At 38.1% G+C, this 22,758-nt stretch overlaps 2 protein-coding genes across 6 annotated transcripts in view; one reads left to right on the top strand and one right to left on the bottom strand.

The window, feature by feature from the left end:
- Positions 1-5,700, top strand: part of erg (ETS transcription factor ERG) — a 49,910-nt gene extending 44,210 nt beyond the window's left edge. For 2 of the 4 annotated variants that reach the window (XM_060896717.1, XM_060896718.1), the window contains exons 5-10: positions 158-238; positions 1,637-1,708; positions 2,312-2,374; positions 2,565-2,621; positions 2,799-2,846; positions 3,637-5,700. In XM_060896717.1, coding sequence (XP_060752700.1) covers positions 158-238; positions 1,637-1,708; positions 2,312-2,374; positions 2,565-2,621; positions 2,799-2,846; positions 3,637-4,157 — 842 coding nt within the window. In that variant the 3' untranslated portion in view covers positions 4,158-5,700. The remainder of the gene's footprint in view (positions 1-157; positions 239-1,636; positions 1,709-2,311; positions 2,375-2,564; positions 2,622-2,798; positions 2,847-3,636) is intronic. The other 2 variants (XM_060896719.1, XM_060896720.1) reach the window with 1 other exon arrangement.
- Positions 5,701-5,993: 293 nt separating this feature from the next.
- On the bottom strand, positions 5,994-8,499 carry kcnj15 (potassium inwardly rectifying channel subfamily J member 15). Of its 2 annotated transcripts, none has more exons than XM_060895919.1 (2): positions 8,415-8,499; positions 5,994-7,899 (listed from the first exon to the last, which is right to left on the bottom strand). In XM_060895919.1, the coding sequence occupies exon 2, from the start codon at positions 7,888-7,890 to the stop codon at positions 6,874-6,876; it is 1,017 nt and encodes a 338-aa protein (XP_060751902.1). In that variant the 5' UTR covers positions 7,891-7,899; positions 8,415-8,499; the 3' UTR covers positions 5,994-6,873. The 2 variants fall into 2 exon arrangements, with proteins under 2 accessions (XP_060751902.1, XP_060751904.1); XM_060895921.1 differs by having other exon boundaries at positions 5,994-7,928; positions 8,415-8,496.
- Positions 8,500-22,758: the final 14,259 nt, after the last annotated feature.

A 22,758-nucleotide genomic window follows, 5' to 3' on the forward strand; every position in this document is an offset into this window, starting at 1 on the left:
TACTCTCCCTCTTCCTGTCCCTCTCTCTACCTTTCTCTCCTTCTGTTTCTAACCATCTGATTAGCACACCACAAATTTTTTTTTAGCCTTTTTTTCTTTTTTAATATATTTTGAATTTTGCCATTCCCCTCTTTCAAAAGAATGTTTTCTTCCTCAGCTCCACTTCCCCATTTGACTTCAGACGATGTTGACAAAGCCTTGCAAAACTCGCCACGGTTAATGCATGCACGTAACACAGGTAAGAAGGCTCATGCATCACTCGGCAACTGGACAGGTGCTCTCTGTATGTGCATCACAGCCTACATACTTTTTACTGAAGATCAGCAGCCAAATTGCTGTGCAGAAGAGTTTTTGGCCAGCAGGTGGCACCGTTCGTTTCGGTAGTGCAGATCAGATCAATTTGACATACTTTGTAGAATATGTGGAGTAAGCGGCCAGAGAAATATTTAGTTTTTCTTTACACCAGGGTCTTAAGAAGTGGCCAAACTCTCCATTGGCCAGCTTTAATATGATGACAGGAAACATTCTTGTAGATATATCAAGCACTCTGCTTACAGCCTCTGTCTGTTTTGGGCCTTCAAGTGCATGCTATGCTGTAGTTATTCCCATGTATATTTTATTTTCCTTCTACTTGAAATGCTTGCTAGTTTGGAGTGATACCACTGTCAGAAGTCAGCCGATAAATACAGCTGAGTGCAAACGTTTGTAGAACCTTTGGGGGAAAAAAATAAAGGGGACAATAAAAGTCATTTATCAACACAAATTAACCAAGCAAAATATCTTGTGGGTTTTACAGATGTGCCTTTATTTTCACAATAACCATAGCAAAATAGTGTTTCAAGATATTACTAATAGTGAAAAATTAATGTGATACAAATGTGATATATTCTTTTTATATGAGCAAGGAATATTATCAGGGTTCAATCAGGGTTGATGGAATATCACCTGATTCCAGTAACTCAACTTCAGCAAATATACATTTGAATATCTTTAAGAAGAACACCTTAAAGTTAATATTAAGGCAAAAAAAAAAAATACAGCTTGTCATGTAACTGGCAAACCTGAGTACAAACTGCTCTTTCCTGAAAACGTTCCTTTACTAAAAACTTCAACAAGCAGCTTTACGTCTGACTGTTATAAAGCAGTCACTTCCTTCTTTCAACAATCTTCCTAACACTTACCATCTTATTCATCAATTTAATGAATTACTTTGTTGAATTTAACATTAACAACAACAACAAAAATCAATTTATAATTATGATTCAGTTAGACTCAGCTCCCTGTGTAGGAGGTTTTTAAGAACTAAAGTATTAAAAGGAGAATATTAATCTAAATCTATAATCATTCGATCATTCGAAAAATTATTCAGCACATTTTGTCTGTTCAGATTTAAGTTTTCAGCTTATACTGATATATATATATATATATATATATATATATATATATATATATATATATATATATATATATATATATATATATATATATAAAATGATCTAAAAACTTTAGGCATTATCAAATGTATTTTTGCACTTTTCATCCAAAAACCTTTGAGGATGCAGATCTTTGCACTCAGCTGGATATTGTAGAGACGTGTTGTACATGATCTTGTTGTAATTTGAAGTGTCTTGTGCAGGAGGTGCAAGCTTCATCTTCCCCAATGCTCCCGTCTACCCTCCTGACACCGCCAGAGCCTCTGCAAGACCAGGTTAGCTCGACCTCCGCTTCTTTATTCGTACCCGAGTACTACATGGATGTCATACATGATCTAATGAGGGGGAGAATAGATTTTCAGCAGCGCTGAGTGTCATGTTTAAGTGTGCATATTTAATCATGCACCTGTTTTTTCTCTTTGTTTTGAAGTGTGGCAACTTCACTGCTCCATAATTTACTCCCTGAGGCCAACCCCATAAATTAAACCAGTGCTTAGCTTGCATACACACACACGCACGCGCACACACACACACACACACACACACACACACACACACACATCTGTACATGGCTGGGCAGCAGGAGATTATCTGGAATGAGGAGCTCTGATGCTGATAGACAGACACGGATATAATGCAAACGATCACACAACCACCTGTGGGGTTAAATGTAACTGCATGTAGTATATAGTGTACAATTTCTATCATGATAACATTACATATAAAAAAGCATTCTTATGCCATTTTTAAGACACATTTATCCAGAGTAACTTACATACATCTCATTTATACAACTGAGCAATTAAGGGCTTTTCTCAGTGACCCACGGGTAGCAGCTTGGCTACTACTTAGTTACCACTCCCCTTCTCCTTGTATAGATTTGGCTTATGAAGCTGCCAGACGATCTGCATGGCCATCCCAATCAGCATCAACCAATAAAGGTAAGTTAAATATAAAACAAAATTTTTCCCCCACTTAAATAATAATAATAATAATAATAATAATAATAATAATAAACAATAATAATAATGAATTATCATAATTCTCATAATTGTCAGCTTTATCGTTAAAAAAATAGTAACAAGTTGCAGTAACTGGTTCTTTAGTATCATATATGTATGTATATGTTAGTTTCACAGTCTTCACCAGCCATTGTGACCAAAACAGAGGATCAGAGGCCACAGCTTGGTGAGACGGATTATTTCCTTCATTGTATCAGAGCTGCAATAAGACACAAGCAACTCCCATTTCTCTGTACACTGCAGTCATACAAATGAATATCTAACATTATCTATCATGTAATTATTAAATATTTGTAATACAACTTATGTAATCATCTCACTAACTGAAAACTTCACATGTCAGACCCTTATCAGGTTTTGGGACCGACAAGCAGCAGGCTGGCAAACCCGGGTAATGTTTTTATTATAATGCCATTGACAAGTTTCTTCACTAATGTCAGGAGAGCACAAGTTTGAATCCCGACAATGCCATAGCCATCCATAGCTTTAAGTCAAGAGCACAAAAATGGCTCTAGCTAAAAGAGGCTAGGTAGACCTTTCACAAGAAGGTTTGACTTTGCATGCCTCAGTTGAAGCATGTGATTGATTTGTAGGAATTAACAGGAAATGTGAGGGAAAAAAATAAACCAAATTTACAGGTTGTGAAGTTTTTCTTTCTAGACATATTAGATATTTCTAGACAAGGATTATATAATTATAAAGAAAAAATGATTTAGCACAGTAGATCTGGTTGGATTGTACATTTTTCTGGTCCTGAAATTAACTCCGCCCCCAGATGGAACAGAGCTGCCAATAACTTATATGTATTTTTAACACAGAGGTAATGAAAATGAGGTTTGTCTCACAGGTACCACAGGACACTAAAAACTGTAAAGTGCTTCTTTAAGATTGATTGATGGCGTGGTTATAGTGTGGTACTTACAGTTTATAATGTGGATTCGTTTTTATTTAATCAGTTAAGAAATACAATTTTTTTTTCAGATTTGTCAAAGATTCTCACCTGACCTACACTGAAAAAATTATTATAAACTTTTAAAGGTTATTTTTGTTAATATATTAGAGACTAACCTTTAACCTGCCAAACACCTACTGAACATTCAGCTAATATTCTTTGATAATAATTTTAAAACATTGGCAGTGTGTGAATGTGATGATGTGTATTTGTGTGATTCTCCCCACAGGTTCGGGTCAAATCCAGCTGTGGCAGTTCCTGCTGGAGCTGCTCTCGGACAGCGCGAACTCGAGCTGCATCACATGGGAGGGCACAAATGGAGAGTTCAAGATGACAGATCCAGATGAGGTGGCCCGGCGCTGGGGAGAGCGTAAGAGCAAACCCAACATGAACTACGACAAGCTGAGCCGTGCTCTGCGCTACTACTATGACAAAAACATCATGACCAAAGTGCATGGCAAGCGATATGCCTACAAGTTTGACTTCCACGGCATTGCCCAAGCCTTACAGCCTCATCCTCCTGAGTCAGCCATGTACAAATATCCTTCTGATCTGCCCTATGTGGGCTCCTACCACCCCCATACACAGAAAATGAACTTTGTGCCACCTCACCCTCAGGCGCTGCCCGTCACCTCCTCTGGGTTCTTTGGTCCACCCAACCCTTACTGGAACTCACCTGGAGCTGGTATATACCCCAGTCCACGCCATCCAGCCACCCACATGCCCCCTCACCTGGGCACCTATTACTAGGTGTCTCAGTGTGGGCAGGAAAATAACAGCATCTCTTCTGAGTTGAACTGTAGCACCCCCAAGAGGCTGAAAATAGCAGCTTCATGCTGAGCCAGGAAACTGTATATGGTGGTGGAATTATCCAAAGAAGAGGAGGAAGTAGGAGATGGAGGAAGCACGCAATAACAAACACCAAAAAAAATGTTGTAACTAATCACTTTTAAGAGGTTCTCAATTACATTTAGACCAGCGAGTCTAAATTACATCAATGTAACTGAGGAATGCAAAATAACAATGCAGAAAAAAGTTCCTGCACAATTTGACTACAGTGCAAGAAACATTTCATGGTCAAGAAACTTGTACAGTACATGCTTGTCTAGAAGGCTAAACAACACTTATGGGCACAAGATGGCCTCTGGACACAATGCCAACATGTACAAGACTATAAGGTCAGCAGCAGGCCTTTAAGAGAATGTGAAAGAGGACAGTCTAGAAAGATGCATTCATGTAATAAGGGCTTTATTTTAACAAAGGCAAAAAAAATGTAGGTGCATGAACAGTTATGTATTATTCTATATGTTTTAAGTATTAAACTACCTTCATTTGAACAAACATATCAAAGAGAGTTAGTAAGATGTAAATGAATTAAACATGTGGCTAAAGTGTGAAAGTAAGAGAACAGCTCTCTTAAGAGAGAGAGAGAGGGAGAGCGAGAGAAAGGTTGAGTATTAGTCAGGGAATGAGGTGGAGGGAAAACAATGAAAGTATCAAGTATTACTGCTTTGGATATAAACTGCCATATTTATCAGTATTATGCTACATTGTAGTTCATATGGCATTATAGAAGGGATATTTAAGAAGGGATATTTACTTGAGTGTTAATTTTATAAAGCAAAGAACCTTGAAAATGAGTTTGTTAAAAAAGAAAAAACCTGGAAATGGACAGATTCTTTAAATGTTATTAATGACCTCAGAAATTTTTAGACAGAGGTGGATTTTTTAAAATCAGCGCCTTATTGAAGAAGTTCTTTACACATTGGTGGAGGCTTTTACCACAGTACCAGTTTATGTGTTGTTTTTGTTATTTTCTGAGTCGCGAACGCTGTGCGTTTGTCAGATTGAAGTATACAATTCAGTGTTATATTTCATTTTATATGATAGATATATAACTTATGCATTTAAACACTACGAGTTGATCTCAGCCAGCTAAATACAGACGTTTATATGATATTTTTAGGGGAAAAGAAAATTATGGACCAAAGTTAGCAAAAGTAAGTGAACAGATGTGGCCTTTGAACTTTAAACTCTATATATGATTGTTTACAAATGTAAGCCATATGTGCTAATGGAAAATGAATTGTTTGTAAAAGCGGTCTGGTTTAGCATTCAGACCTGTCTCAGTGTTAGCAGCATTTACAGACTTATGAGTAAAATGTCTGTAAATCTCTAACAGCTGAATAACTGGAATAATGTTCTGAGATTTCTGACAAATGGAGCAAAGCATACTTTCATAAATTATATGATTTTCTACTGAGTAAGTTGAATAAACTATTTTGAAACCAAACTTCTTTATATGTGTAAAGAATGTTTATGTATGTATAATATTCAATGTATAATAGTAAATTACAAATAAGACAATCTACATTTGTTTAAATACATTTTATTTGATTCAAGTACAGAATGATTTATAATGGATTTGATAAGAATAGTTTAATAATTATGTACTTTTAAATCGTATAGTGTGTGTGTGTTTGTGTGTGTGTGTTTGTGTGTGTGAGAGAGAGAGAGAAAGAGAGAGAGAGTGTGCGTGTGTGTGTGTGAGAGAGAGAGAGAGAGAGTGAGAGAGAGAGTGAGAGAGAGAGAGAGAGAGAGAGAGAGAGAGAGAGAGAGAGAGAGAGAGTGTGTGTGTGTGTGTGAGTGTATAAACAGAGTGCTTAACATGTACCCATATGTTGCAACAACAAATTTAGAAACACAAGACTGTTTAAAACTTTCTTTCATGCAGAAAGAATTTCATTCAATATCATAATAATCCATGAATGACAGCAACATCGTCTAAACTCTAATTAATATTCCTTTAATCATATTTAAATATCTTCATTTTGTTATATTCACTTAGAAAGCCATACATATAAAAATAGATTTAAGGTGCATTTTATCAAACACGTGTATAAAGTACACATGCTGCAGCTCCACAGAAATGTTATCTGTGAATATTCTGTGGAAGCTTTTATTCTTTTCTAAGCTGTGCCTATTCATTTATTTTAATAACCCTCATCTCCTTTACTGCTATTGTGTGTGTTTTGAAACTTAATCTTGCAGTCTGCAGCCACTCTCTATCCACCATGTAAAGTCTGTGTAATTTGATGAATATATAATGAACTGGGAAGACTTCTTGTTGATGTTTATGATGGTGAGGGTGTGTTGAGATGGGCTTTATGTTAGAGAGAAAGGATCCCATACACAGTATGTCTATATTTATAAGAGACTTAATTTTCATACTAGGGTAACATTCTGAACAGCGCAATTGTTCTGTGTTAATATCTTGATCCTGGACTGACAGTGTGGAACTAGTTAATATTTCTTAAATCTTGTTGCATGACAACACAAAGTTCTCAAAAGTAGCACAGTCAAGATTGTCTTAACTTGGATAGCTTGCTCTATCATGATCCCTCCAATGATCTTTGGGTTGTGATGCCTTTGGAAATCTCTTTTTATCAGTGTCCTCGCCTTCCGTTTAGTCTTTACTGTACTTTTCCTCTAGCAGGAGTTTCTCATTCCTTGGCTCCTGGAGAAGTGAAGAGTCACTGCTGATCTGAATCTCATCAAAACAGTTAAAGTCTGTCACATATTTGCCTCCATGTGTGGCAATGGGCAGAGGCTTAAACTCGTAACCCCAGCGGAATTCTTGTGGAACATAGGAAGTACGACTTTGGCACGTGGAAGCTGTGGACTCCATTGTGGCATTTAGTGTGACCACCAGTTCAAAGTTTCTCACCTTCAATGTTTCAGCAGTGAGGTTGGCCAGAGGACTTCTCTCATCCAGCACGTGGTAGAAGATCAGAGGCAGAACAAGGAAAGGGCACTGATCATTAGACTCGATCTGGAAGTCCACAGGTTCCTGGTGGAGCTGGATCTTCTCACCTTCTTCAGTAACATAGGGAAACAGAAGCTTGCCTGAGAGCTGACACTGAACCAGCAGACTCCTGCGCATGTTAGCCACACGCAACATTACACACAACTGGCCCTTATGCTTGGAAATCAATGCCAACTGGCTAAACTTGACAGACTCAGACCGCTTCTTTGGCCGTGCCAGCTTGGCCAGGAAGGCACCAGTTACAAAGATCTCAGCCAGACCTGTGAGCACCAGCTGTAACACCAGTGTTAAGATGGCGAGTGGGCACTCCTCTGAGATGTGGCGAAAGCCATAACCGATGGTAGTCTGTGACTCGAGGGAGAATAAGTATGCGCCAGTTAAGGTAGCCACATTCATGACACATGGTGTGTGGTTTGATGCTTGTTCAATGTGAAGGTCATTATTTGCCATTGCGATAAGGTAGAAAAGCATGCCAAAGAAAATCCAGGTCGTGAGGAAAGTGGACACAAAGAGGGTGAGTTTGTAGCGCCACTTCATGTCCACCACTGTGGTCCATATGTCATGTAGGTAGAGTTTCACCATGCCATCGACGTTGTCAGTACGGATGTTGTTGTGGCCATTTTTAGACACCACGCGCCGCTGGATTCCTCCATTCATCTTGCACAACTGATTTTCAGATCAAAGTCTCATCAATGCTAAAAGATTTTATAGTATTACGTTTACACTGGCGCAGGTAATCACTTTGCTTTAGAAATATTTGCTAATTTCTAGACATAAAATCAACTGCATTAGTTTGCTTTTATATTAATTTGTGTGTTTTTTCTTATTCCATAAATTGATTTATTCAATAAATCCTAGATTGTTGCATAATATATATAATATAGACTATAGAATATATAGACACCTGAATCCCTGACAATAAATAAGCAAACTTCATGTATTTATTCTTGATTTTAAACACTGATTTAAAAGAAATATTTTGTAACTATCAATAATAATAGTTACAGCTTGACAAAAATCTTCAACCCTTTTTTATGCTTCAGCTGTTAATAATCGTTTGGGTTAATTTGTATAAAAAACAATCAGATTTTGGTTTAAAAAAACAATGGCTATTATTTTAATATTTTATTTGAATATAACATTAAAATAACATTTCGCTCATTATAAGAATATGTACTTACTCTCAAGGTCCTTCAGTTGTGTCTTTAATGTGGGTCTGATTTTGGCTGCACTGCCACTGACTTGTAATGTGAAACCAGTTTCACCTCCCTGGAAGAATTTCACAATGTCCTTGGTTCTCTATTGTCCTTTCTCAGAACTAAAGCAAAACAGGGTCACCTGTGAGGCAGGTTTTTTTTTGAGGCATGCTTACTATATCAGCAACGGGAGGGTAGGTTGGTTGAATTAAAAAGGTTTTTTACTCTTAAAGTATATATAAAGTGAACTTATTAAAACAAGCTTATAACACACCCACACATTTGTTTCATGAGAACCTTCAACTAACATAAAATATATATAATATAAAATCTCTCTCTCTCTCTCTCTCTCTCTCTCTCTCTCTCTCTCTCTCTCTCTCTCTCTCTCTCTCTCTATGTTTTTCTATTATGGGCACCATTCAAAGATCCTTGAGTTGTCCCTGCACCACACACACACTCACACACCCACACACACACACACACACACACACACACACGCACACACACGGTTTAAAGTGTAAACTAGGTTGGTCTTGGCACCTTAGCATTTAGTACCTGTGAAAATGGATAAAGCTCCTGTATCTGTTTTCTAATTAAACAGCTCTGTCAGAGATTACACCTCAGACCTCATGTCATAAATCGCATCTTTTAACGATACACTATACACACTGAATCTACGACCTCAGGTCCACCACACAACAGTTTAAAAAACACATCGTGGCACAAGTCACAAGTCATGATCATAAGAACCTTGATACATAGTATAACTGAAGGAATCAGATTTCTCTTATAGTTTCTAATTGTTTCCTTGTATAAAGTTGTGTTGCTCAATCAGGGGGCTTCAAAGCTGCGACCTTCTGCATTATGCAGAGGTCAGATGATTATTAGACTGTAATTTGTCTCCTGCTACCACAGTGTTGCTCTGCAGGCTAGTACCTTAGTTTGTTATTAAAATTACGATCCGTGACCATACAGGTAGTAGTGTGGAACAATGCTACAGAGCTGGCTCTTATTTCTGTATGAAAGGGATATTGTGCTCAAACCTGTTTTCTTCCTTAAATTGAACACATTTGTGCGAATATATTTTTTTATTACTTTCAGACATTTAACCAACATAAATCCTGGAGTTCAGAAAAATAAGACATGCACCTGACATGTTGCACTTAGTTAATAAAGAAAGATAGAGATCTGCCTGAATGAAAAAAAACTGTTTTGAATGAATTGTTGTACACATGCACACACCTTTTTAATACATTAATACACGTGAAATCGACTCAGGCACACACATGCTAACAATGCTGAGAAAATACTATTTTTTTCCATATAGATAAGAGGATTAGAAGGGACTTGTAATATTCTGACTTCTTTAACGTTCTTTAACTTAAAGGAAAAATAATATATTGTATATTTTTGTGGATTATGAATAAATATATATTGTTATTCACAACAGCAACAACAACAACAACAACAACAACAATAATAATTTCCTTTAATAGTAATTGTTATTCATTTACCACCACTGACATGCAATAGATCTCTTAGCTTCTTAGATTTTTATTTATTTTTTTTTGTCTAAACTAAATGGCTCGCCTTTCTGCTTGGTTTTGTTTTAATTTAGTGAAACTCGAACCATGCATAATTTCTAATTAAATAATCTATAGAGGAACAGAGAAAGTGGAGTCATTTGGTGACAGTGTCTCTTCAACCAGCCAGAATCATCATTTAACTCCATTTACAACACTGAACCTCCAACTATAAACATGGTGTCTTTAGATTACTACACTACACTGATTGCCATGTTCACAGTGGACTCACTCACCACACGCTCTATAAGCACAACCATCACAGTCACAGTCACTACAAAGTATTCTTTCAGTGCTGTGCATACAACTAATGTAACAAACCTTAGTGTGTTTGTTCTGCCTTCTCTGTTATCCTGTTTGACCACCGTCTAAGTGCTTTGCCTGTAAAAATATTTCGAAACCTTACAATCCTTGAAATCGGCCCCTGTTCTGCCCATATGCCTGCTTGTAACTTTGAAAGCCGACAGCTATTCTTGCAGATAATCATTAGCAGCAACTCGAGTTACGAGCATGGCATTGGCAATGATCGTTGAAAACCTTCCCTGTGCTTCATGTGCATTAGGCTTAGATTACAGTCTTTGTCTAAAATCAATCTATAAATATTTTACTTAGGTGAGTGTGTCAGGAGAGGAGAGGATAGAAGAGCAGAGAAGACCAAACATACTAGTTTAAAGATTTGTGCTAGTAACAACAACTGTAACTGTTAATAAAGAAGTAATATAACAATTATACAAACAATTGTCACTTAAGTTTGTCAGAATATTAATGTGACATCGGACCATTCTCAGACCAGGCTAGGAAATCTTGAAATACACTCACTATCCACTTTAATAGGAACCAATACCCCTGTTCATTTATGCAGTTACCCAAACAGACATATACTGTATGAGGCAGCAGCACAATGCATAAAATCATGCAAATACAGATCATGAGCTTTGGTTATTGTTCACATCATACATCAGAAAGAGCTGTTGATCTCTGGATATTTTCATACAAAATTGTGTCTAGAGTTTCTACACAAAATGGAACAAAAAAAATCTGCTCTAAAACACCTTGTTCCTAAGAGACAGAGGAGAAACTCAATCCCTTCCTGGTTTGCGCTGAGAGGAAGTCTGTAGTCATTTAAATTATCACTTAGCATCTCATCATTCATACATTCATACGTACATTCACAAGCTGGGCAGAGGTGGCTCAAGTGGTTAAGGCTCTGTGTGTTGATTGGCGTTTTCATTTTTAGCTCCCAAACTTTAGAATAGTCTTCCTGATAGTGTTCGGGGCTCAAGTCAAGTCAAGAAGCTTTTATTGTCATTTCAAACATATATAGCTGTTGCAGTACATAGTGAAATGAGACAATGTTTCTCCAGGATCATGGTGCTACATAAAACAAAGACAGGGCTAAAGACTTGTAAGTAGTCTTAGTCACATACTGTAAAGTGCAACTGTGCAAGCTGGTACAAACAGTGCAGGATAAGACAAACAAGACAGACAAGAAAGTGCAGGACAAAAGACAGTGCAGGACAAAAGACAGTGAAGACAAAAAGTTACAAGACAATACAAAAACTACAAAAACTACAATACACAAAAGACAATAAACAGTAAACAGAAATAGCGCCAACCGACCAGTGTATATACTGTATGTGAATACTGAACGTTCAAACAATATTTCGTGCAGTAACATTAGAATGAACACAGTTTCTTAGCAGCAGGTCCTTGGGATAATATATAGAATTGTGCAAAAAACAGCAAATGACTGAAATATTGTATAGTATGTGCGAAATGGCTGAAATGTCGGACAGTTTGTGCAAAACAGCAAAAAAGTGTGCAAAACAGCATATAAACAGTTTGATGGATTCTAAGCAGCATGTAAACAGTTTGATGTGTCAGTGTATGTGTTTTGTGTGGGTCTGTGCAGTCCATACAGATGATGTGTGTGTATGTTGTGCTCAGTACAGTTCAGTTCAGTTATTGAGAAGTCTGATGGCTTGTGGGAAGAAACTTTTACACAGTCTTGTCTTGAGTGCCCAAATGCTTTGGTACCTTTTTCCAGATGGCAGGAGGGTGAAGAGTGTGTGTGAGGGGTGTGTGGGGTCATCCACAATGCTGTTGGCTTTACGGATGCAGTGTATGGTGTAAGTGTCCATGATAGAGGGAAGAGAGACCCCACTGATCTCTGTCCTCACTATCCGTCGCAGGATTTTGCGATCCGAGATCGTACAGTTCCCAAACCAGACAGTGATGCAGCTGCTCAGGATGCTCTCAGTGGTCCCTCTGTAGAACATGGTCAGGATGCGGGGAGAGAGATGTGCCTTTCTTAGCCTTTGTAGGAAGTAGAGACGCTGCTGGGCTTTCTTGGTGATGGCGCTGGTGTTGAGTGATCAGGTGAGGTTCTCCGCTAGATGAAGACCAAGAAATTTGGTGCTCTTGACGATTTCTACAGATGATCCAGCAGAGAGTGGTCGCCCTGTGCTCTCCTGAAGTCCACAACCATCTCTTTAGTTTTATCCACATTCAGAGAAAGGTTGTTGGCTCTACACCAGGCAGTTAGTTGTTGCACCTCCTCCCTGTTTGCTGATTCGTTGTTCTTGTTGATGAGACCCACCACGGTCGTGTCATTGGCGAACTTGATAATATGATAATAGTGATAATATTGATAATATGATTCAGTGGAACTCCGTCCAGGGTGTATCCTGCCTTGATGCCCGATGACGCCTGAGATAGGCACAGGCTCCCCGTGACCCGAGGTAGTTCGGATAAGCGGTAGAAGATGAATGAATGAATGAATGATTCAGTGGATGTGGTGGATGTGGTAGCTCAGTGGTTAAGGTGTTGGGCTACTGATTGGAAGGTCATGGGTTCAAACTCCAGGTCCACCAAGTTGCCACTGCTGGGCCCCTGAGCAAGGCCCTTAACGCTCAGTTGTAAGTCACTCTGGATAAGGGTGTCTGCTAAATGCCATAAATGTAAATGTAAATGATTCGATCTGTGCATTGCTGCACAGCCGTGAGTCAGCAAGGTGAACAGCAGTGGACTGAGCATGCAGCCCTGAGGGGCTCCAGTGTTCAGTGTGGTGGTGCTGGAGATGCTGTTCCCGATCCTGACTGACTGAGGTCTCCCAGTCAGGAAGTCCAGGCTCAGTTTCCCAATCAGGTGCTGAGGGATGATTGTATTGAATGCTGAACTAAAGTCTATGAACAGCATTCGTACATAAGTGTCTTTATTGTCCAGGTGGGTGAGGGCTAAATGAAGGGCTGTGGCAATGGCATCATCTGTGGAGGGGTTTGGACGATACACAAACTGTAGGGGGTCCAGTGAGGGTGGTAGATGGGTCTTCATGTGCCTCATGACGAGCTTCTCGAAGCACTTCATAAATATGGGTGTGAGTGCAATGGGACGATAGTCATTGAGGCAGGACACTATAGACTTCTTTGGGACATGAACAATGGTGGTAGTTTTAAGGCACGTAGGAACAGGGAAGTGTCAGTAAAGACATCCGCTAGCTCTTCTGCACATTACCTGAGCACCCTGCCAGGAATGATCTGGTCCAGCAGCCTTCCGTGGGTTAACTCTGCATAGAGTTCTCCTCACGTCGGCCGTGGATAGACAGAGTATCTGGTCGTCGGTGGGAGGGATGGTCATCCTTGCCACTACGTTGTTCTGCACCTCAAACCGAGTGTAGAAGTTGTTCAGCGCATATGGGAGGGAGGTGTCGCTATCACAAGCTAGTGAAGCTGTCTTGTAGTTCGTGATCGCCTGTATGCCCTGCCACATGTGCTGGGTGTCCCCGCTGTCTTGGAAGTGGCGCTTTGGTTCTTTGATAGCTCGGGACAGTTTGGCCCTTGCTGTTCTTAGGGCCGCCGTGTCCCCTTTTCTGAAGGCTAGGTCTCTAATCCTCAGCAGCGCACGCACGTTAGTAGTCATCCACGGCTTCTGGTTGGAGCGTGTGGTGATGGTCTTGGAGACGGTCACGTCATCAATGCACTTGCCAATGTAACTGGTCACTGTTGACATGTACTCCTCCAAGTTGACGGCATCGCACACACTTTCAGACACAATTTCAGACACACTTTCCCAGATTAAATGTAGATAAAAAACTTATCTCTTTAGTCAGGCGTACACATAATACATCCCATAATCTTGTGCTCTAGTACATCTGGTCAAATGCACATTATCATCTAGTGCTTGCTAATATTATGAACAGCAGCTACGCTAATTCCTCTCGAATGTTTTTCTTTCTACCCATCCTGAGGCATCCAGAAATTGTACCAATTGTCTTCCGTGTCAAGATGAGGCCAACAATGTGAGGATCCTGAGACATCTACAGAGATGTTCCAGCTCCAGTTAGACTCTGTTTCATGAAGTATTCGTACATACTAAGAAGAGATGCCAACTCCATGCGGTCTTTAACGACAACAACCTCCTCTTCAATACAACATTTGTCATATTGTATAATTTCACACTTCCAGTGTCACACAAATGAGGATGAGGTTCTCTTTTGAGTCTGGTTTCTCTCAAGGTTCTTCCTTTACCATCTAAGGGAGTCACCTCAGACTTGCTCATTGGGGATAACTACAAATACATTTAAATATATCAATTATTAATCTTGAATTTTTGTATTATATTAATCTTTATATTAACCTTTTGTTTTATGTTTATGTTCTGTAAAGCTGCTTTGAGACAATGTCAAGTGTTAAAAGAGCTATACAAGTACATTTTAATTTGAATTTGAATTTGATTTTGAAAGCTGCCACTTTTAGGCAATTAAGCAAGCCCATTAACCCTCCCTGCTTCAAGGGTGCTATATCACAACTGCCCCTGCACTTGGACCCCAATCTCCTTAGTTGGGATGTGTGCTGTAAAAAATTCCACTATGCTGTAATATATAAGTGGTGATGATAAACGCTTATATTCACCAATTTTAAATGTGCTGGTTTCACAAGACACAACACCTACTGTATTACATGTACTGGATTAGACTGTTTTTTTCCCATAAATCTATTAACTTGTCAGAAAGATTGAAATCAAAACTAAAGAAGTGTGCTCTGTTCCTTCATTTTTTTAAAGATATTGATGCCCCTTTTCATTTTCTTAAGAGGACAAAAAGATTAATCAAGTTCACCTAGAATTTCTGAATGGCCCTAATGCAGGCTGTATCACAGCTTAAGTGTGAACAGTAAATGGATTTTTCGGTTATTAAAAACCTTAAGCTGTGGATGAGCGTGTTAATTAAATCACTGTGAAGTCGACCAGGCCTGCAGTGATAAACCCATCTGGCTGACAGACAGGCTTTGTTTGGTAATAAAGCCAAAGCCATGTCAGGGTTTATGAAGGAAATGTAAAAGTGGTTATAAGTTCACTGATAAATCAGCTGTCTCATCAATATAGAGTTCTGTGTGTGTGTGTGTGAATGTGTGTGCTTGTGTGTGTGTATCAATGGCCTTAGTTCCTTAATGAAACTGTCCTGTCAGACTCAGTTCATGTTGGTGTGTACATGTGAACATGTGTGCATGTGAGATATCAGGCAGACTCTACTGCAGACATTGCCATTGAAGTCTACAGTCATACCGGGGTGTATTTATTTAATAAAGGGCAATTACGCTCTTGTGTGGCATCAGTGGCCTGAAGGTGATTTGATTATTTGATATAGGGACATGTCGCAAGGTTGAAATGCCTTTGAATTTGCCCTTAATGCAGTCTACAAGCACTGACTGGCTACCTTCACTGAGGAGGCCAGAAATTTGAGTTACTAAAGCATACAGACTTCATTCAAATCTCAGCACTGGTTTTTATACAATAAGTACTTTATCACCTAAGTGATCCAAAACACGAATAGCCGTATCTGTATCTGGATTTTACCCCAAAGTACGAGGCAGTTACTAGGATGCTAGAAATGCATCACACAGCACATTTCATTAACATGAACATGGTCTTTCTTTGTCATTTGGGCTTGATGTCTTACTGCTAGCTTGAGCCTACATTAACATAAAAACATAAGCAAGAAATGAATTTTTTGTTGCATCCGATGGGCCCAAAGATCAGATCTCAGTTACCTACTAAAAAAACGAATAGTTTCCTCTTTTTTTGTACCTATTTGCCTAGAATACATGATCTATTAATTCCAAATAATCTGTTCATATTCAGTTACATCCATAATGCTTGACTGGTTGACTGGATGAGCCCTAGTAGTTACTGTTTGATTATGTTTGATTATATTGGTGATTTTACTTCTTATGAGATAATAATAAATCAGTAAATAACACTTAAATTTCAGGTTTATTCTGAATTAATGTCCGGTCCAATTAACATCTATATTTCCTGACAAAACTAAGGCTGACAAAGCCAATTATTTTGTTTTTGCTCCACAAAGAAGACATTTAGGTTTGAGAGAGATCTTTGTTGAAATTCATCTATCTTTCATATCTAGATGTGTTAAACAGATTGGCACCCTTTATTTGAACCCACATTTTTTTAAGTAATCAAAAATATTGGAACACTTGACTGACAGGTCCTTGTTGCCCAGGTGTGTCCTGTTAAATAGAGGAATAGCTCTGAATGTCTGTTCTTGGTTTCTTGCTTAACAAACTGTAACTATCTGTACTATTTTGTATTATATCACTATGTTGAATGTTTTCAATCAGAGGGCAGAGCACTTGCTGTTCACCTAAAGTCCTACAGAGCACCTAGTGGTCACAATTGAGAACTACAACAAATGCTAGTAGAGGTCTATTGTGGCACAGACACATGCTTTCTTCTCACTGGAAAAGAATCAGCAGACAAGACAGTTAAAGACAAGGGTGCCAGATTGGGCTAGTTTAAAAATACCCAGTAGTGGTCAGAATCTTACTAAATAGCAAGCGGTCCAAATTACATGTAATACATGTTTACAAGAAAAGAAATGTTTACGTGTAGACAGAGAGCCTTTGATGCACAGAATAATTTTATTGTAAGACAAATTGCAAAAGATTGTGAGAGGGAAAAGAAGATTATGGAGTAATGACTATATGTCATATGGGGAAATAATTATTTCGCATGATGAGAAGGCAGAGAAAAGCTGAACATTTCCAGTGCCCAATTTTTTTTGTGCCCAATGTGGGTTAGATTCAGGTCTTTCACATGTTTTATTAAATGTAGTTTTGTTGTAACGTGTCAGCAGTGGTTAATGATACTTCCCTAGTTGAACATCTATATCTATAAGAAGTCAGAGTGGTCTGGACTGTATGCTGAATGACTATGATGTCAGTTATCATCTCCCTAATAAATATTAATTCACTAGACAGTAGCCTTCAGCATACGTCAAGTGTATTAAACTCTCAGCTGAAAGTTGTTTGAGGCTACGTTGTTATTAATGCTGTCCTGCCCCATGAAAATCTATGGTCACAAGCTGCTTCAAATTTTAATCCTTTAGCCTACTGCAATTTGTACTACTTTTGTAGTAGTTCTGCATCTCAGCTCAACAAATTACCCATAAACATGCTTGCTCTTACCATTTCCACTGGCATGTACTGTAAGCTGTGTTGTAATCTATGTTAAATTTGGTTACCCTCCTTTCCCAGGTACTATGAAGTAGGGACATGTGGCAGAGCTAATGAATGGCTTTCTGTTCAAGTGAAGTGGTAGGTAAGTGGTTAAGGTGTTGGCTTTCTGATCGAAAGGTTGAGAGTTTGATTCCCAGGGCCACTAAGCAAGGCTCTTAATTCCCACTTTACATCTATAAATGTAAGTCACACTGGATAAGGGCATCCGCCAAATACCATAAATGTAACTTGCAACCTAAATAAGGTATGTTTGTTTATATGAGAGCAAGGCCATTTTCATTAAAGATTAAAGTATTTCACGACGTGGCTAAACTGCATCAAAACAAACTTGCTGTGTCTCAGGCCAAAAAGTTCTCTCTGTGAGGAAGACATGTAGCAATACAGCTGGTTTTATTTCAAAATCTTTTAAATGCTTGTGCATAGTCAGCACTTGATAACTTCCAGATGATTGCTCGAGTTATTATACAATTATATGTCAGCATATGGCTCAGGATTTGGCTTTGTTACAGTATTGTGCCATGCAGTTTGGTAGAAAAGTGATGTAAATTTTCTAATTCTTTCTTCCAGAAGGCCAGGTCTGTAAAACAATCCAGCAGAGGGCACCAAATCATTAGCACTTTTTTGAATTAAAAAGAAGCCTTGTTGAAAAGAGCCATGCTTGTGTGTGAGGAGTGTATGTGTGAAATGTGGGACTTTTAATCACAGGTGCATATGAAGTGTGTGCCTATGAGGGTTATGATGAGTGTACAGTGTGTCTGTATGTGGTAAGTAAGTGAGGTGTCTGATTGGCAGATGGTATTCTTTCTGTACGGTGGCTTCTCTTGAGCTCCTCTACTCAGTGACATTTTCCATTACACTCCAGACACTCTCCTGCTGCCCAGCCATGTGCAGACATGTGTGTGTGAGTGTGTGTGAGTGTGTGTGTCTGTGTGCGTTTGAATGTGAGAATGAGAGTTTATCTCCAAGGAATGAAATAAGAAAGATTTGAGTTGTATTGTGTGTTTTTAGCTAACATGCCTTTAGTTTTCCATAATGGATAGTGTACTTTAATGCAGTCTTAAACTAGTGCTCTAGTGTAGTTTAATATAATATCTTTGAATAATGAAGCTGAATAAAAAATTGTACCTGTGTGTATAGCGCATAAATCATCTCTAATTATCTGCATGCATATTTTAGTACTTTTAATATGCTGGTACAGCACTTTTGTTGCAAATGCCTAAAATCTTCGCTGTCAGAATACTATTTTACACACACACACACACACACACACACACACACACACACACACACTCACACTCACTCTCTCTCTCACACACACTCACACTCACTCTCTCTCTCTCTCTCTCTCTCTCTCTCTCTCTCTCACACACACACACACACACACACTCACTCTATCTCTCTCTCTCTCACACACACACACAAACACACACACAGCCACACACTCCTTTTAAGGTTATTTACAAAGACATTCTGCAATTTGGTAAATAACTCCTATTACTAATATGTAAAATGAATTTAAACAGTTTAATGCACATACACCTGATGCATAAGAACCAGCAAGATGTCTGTACAGTGCTTTACACAAAAGTTCTTTGCAGCCATTTCAAACTCATTAGTTACTCATTATTTTTTCATTCCACCCGAATTACTCGACAAATTGAAAGTTCGTGTTTTAAAGGTATACATTCCCCATGTGCCATATCGTACTTTGTTGGTGTAAATGCTGGAGGTCGTGATCCGGTTACGTCTTCAGAAACAAGCTGAGTTTCCTACCTCTAGATGTGTATATATGTGCCTGTGTTAGATTATATTGATTTGCAGTAGAAAAGTTATACTGTGTTTGAAACAAAAGACTTCAAATCTTAGCACCCTGTAGTGCAAACAACATAAAATATACAAAAGGGGATTACACAGCCTACATTATTTTTCTACGTAGTTAAAGTACTGGAGACATGAATAAACCTTGAGATAAAATTAAGAGTCCTAGTCTAGGATCCCAAGAGCCTCTCACATTAAATGACTTTAATCAGTGATTTTCCTATAATTTATTTGTTCTTGTTCATAATTCCTTTTCTGCTTTTTCTAAGATCTTTTGGTGTTTGATTAGTCATACTGGTTACCTCATGATAAAAAACTTCATGTGGAACTGAATTGATTTGATTCCATATTCAATCAAATGTATTATTTTCATTCATTCCCTGCTCCTTGTTCTCTCAGTCTTCACCTCTTGACTCATTATTAATGGAAGAATTGTGCTTAAAGTGTGCACCAGACTCCATCTGTGTGTGAGAACATGTGGTGACTGAACACAACTCATCTGTGTTTGAACCTGTTCATCCATCAAATTACATCAACAATTATGTAATAGTGGTTAGCCATGCTTGTTTTAAAGACACAGCACAGCTTGAGTCATTTATTTCCTAAGCGTGATTTCAATTCTACCAGCAGTTTGCTATGGCTTTGATTAGAAAGGTTTGGAACATGATTAGTCCTTTACTATAATAAAATGGATGATTGACTGTCATGCCTAAAGGGTTGGGGTATCACTCTTACTATCATCTTGTACTCTTGTGGTAAATGTCAAGCTTGCATGTGAACCCTTGTCTCAGCTACTCTGGAAAACCAATACCAAACATTCAATGGAAGCTATTACTGTAAGTGTCTCTTGGCTGAGCTTCTGTGGTCTGATTTAATGAGTGTGTGAGGGGAAGGAGGCCCATATGCACACATCATCATCATCATTATCACATTGAGGGAAATCCCTAAACTTATAACAATTATAAATTTGGTCTCTTGTAATCATAACATTTTATCCATTAAAAAAATATATTAAGATTCTAAACGTTTAAACTTTTTCTGTTGACTAATTATTTCATACAATGTTATATTTCTGTATTAAAATTGGTGCTTTTCTATGTATTCCCAAAACATAAATATCAGAATGACATATTATGATTGATTGATGTATAGTATCACTAGATTTAAACTTGCTTTCCACTTCTTGCTAATTTCGCACAACAGATATGGGTCAGGTCAGAATTGTGTGTGAGGCTTGACTCCAAAAAAATCCACATTGTGTGTAACTCTTTCTCGTGTGTAACTTTTGAATGAAAATAAATCATTAGCTAAGTCAGCCCTGAATATTAATGTGTGCAGAAATAATATGACCTACACCCTCAGTTTGACCAATGACAGATTCACATAATCAGAGTAGACTATATGAACTCATTAATAAACAAATAGCTTGGTTTCCCTGTGTGTGTGTGTGTGTGTGTGTGTGTGTGTGTGTGTGTGTGTGTGTGTGTGTACCAAGCAAGGTCCATATAAACAGGTTGTGGTGGAAGGCCTGCACAGATCCAGTCCTTAAATAACATCATTGCCTGACTTCACTAATGCCCTTGCGGATAAATGGGCAGAAATCTCTATATCGTCCACTTATCAAAACCTAGTGGAAAGAATTCCCAGAAAGAAGAGTAGTATGATGGGCAAGAATCCAAATATCTTTGGTCATATAATGTAACATACTTTATTGAAATAAAGTGCAGCTACTGTTGCTATGCTCCATAGCTATGTAAGAACCCAATCATAAAACTTATTCTTTTCCTATATCCACAGTCCAATGTTGGTTAACATAATTTTTGTTTCAATTTTGATATCCGTTGTCCTATTGAATGAGCAATTTCTCTTGTATAGTTATTATTATTTTTCTTGCTTTTCTTTATTGTGGCTACTTGTGTATTGGTATTATGATAAACCACACATCCCAGTGATCTGTGTCTGGTGTGAGGTGCTCTTCTCTACTGCTATACACAGTAAATCTGCTTCTAGACTTTACTGTTTAATAAATTATAACAAATGCTGCACATTTCCTCATTGTTTGTGGATCTATTTGTATTCTTGCTAGGTTTTTGTTAATGGTTTGTAGCTAGGTGATTAGTGTGGGTCTAGTGTATGTTTACTGTATGTGTATTTACTGTATGTGAATGTGAATGTGTGTGTTATTTTTATTGTCTTATAGGAGGCAGGTGAGGGTAAGGATGGCTTAGTGGCATGGTTAAAAAATGGCGCATAAGGCCACCTGGAGTTCATGCTCTGTTCCTCAGAGACAGCCTATACAGTACATTCACCATGGCAACCCACAGGACAATGGCACTATTGTGGGCTTTCCATCTACCTGCTTTTATGCAAATTCTGAATGTGGGCATAATAAAACATGAATGGAGAAGAGAGAAATTCAAACAAATGCCCCATATGGCCAGTTTTAATATTTGAATGAGGTGGAATACTTACCATAAATGTAAAACAATAGATAATAAGAGAAGTATAATTTGAGTCATAAATGACACAGTGAGTGCATGATGCAGTCTATCTGTTGTTGAATTCGGCTGGTGATCTTTTGATAATCTTGTTATGCCTTCTCCCTCTGGTGAATTCAGAATGGATTAAAATTTGCAAAATGTTTGGATGGAAGCTCCCAATGTCCATGCCCAGCCCATGCTTTGTGATAATATCTATTGTTTAAAAGTTCTGTACACATTAAAAAAACTGAATTGAAACGAAACCAGATACCTGTAACAGTAGATTGCACATTACACCTAAATAAACATTTCTGTATATTGTATCACTATATATTTAAGTAAAGTACATGTAAGTTCAATCTTTAAAAAAAATCACAGCAGCTGCCATTTGGAATACACATTTATGAATGTTTATATATATTTCCGTTGTCATGTAGAGCTTAGTGTCATATAACCATATGAACCCTGCCCTTAAATCAATTGATGCAAAAATGTGGTTCATTAGTGATGGATCAAGACCCAAATAATCCAAAGAATGTGTAATCGGAACAACTCTACCTTGGTGCACCAGTATTAGTGAACCTGTCAATGATTGTATGCATTGTTCTGGTGTCACGCGACTGGCTAGTTGAAAAAATCACATGAATGATGGAAACAGGAGAGTGCCTATATAGCCACTATATATGTTTAAATGGGATGTTTACATAATACAGTAGAGATTGAGCCCAATTACACATTTGTTTTCACAAACCTCCAAAATTTGGCACCATTACTATAATCCACCTGCATATTTCATCCATCTGGACTACTCAAACAACCAGATTCTATTACACATGCACACCCTATTCATTTCATTTACAAAGACAAGATCTGATTGCTCGATACATCACTAAATATGCCTGCCAGTGTTAATGTA

The sequence above is a fragment of the Tachysurus vachellii genome, chromosome 20 (genome assembly GCF_030014155.1).
Source record: "Tachysurus vachellii isolate PV-2020 chromosome 20, HZAU_Pvac_v1, whole genome shotgun sequence".
Taxonomy (NCBI): Eukaryota; Metazoa; Chordata; class Actinopteri; order Siluriformes; family Bagridae; genus Tachysurus; species Tachysurus vachellii.

Bases quoted from the DNA above. Each gene is read 5' to 3' on its own strand.
- kcnj15 (XM_060895919.1), bottom strand. From the start codon at position 7,890: ATGAATGGAGGAATCCAGCGGCGCGTGGTGTCTAAAAATGGCCACAAC.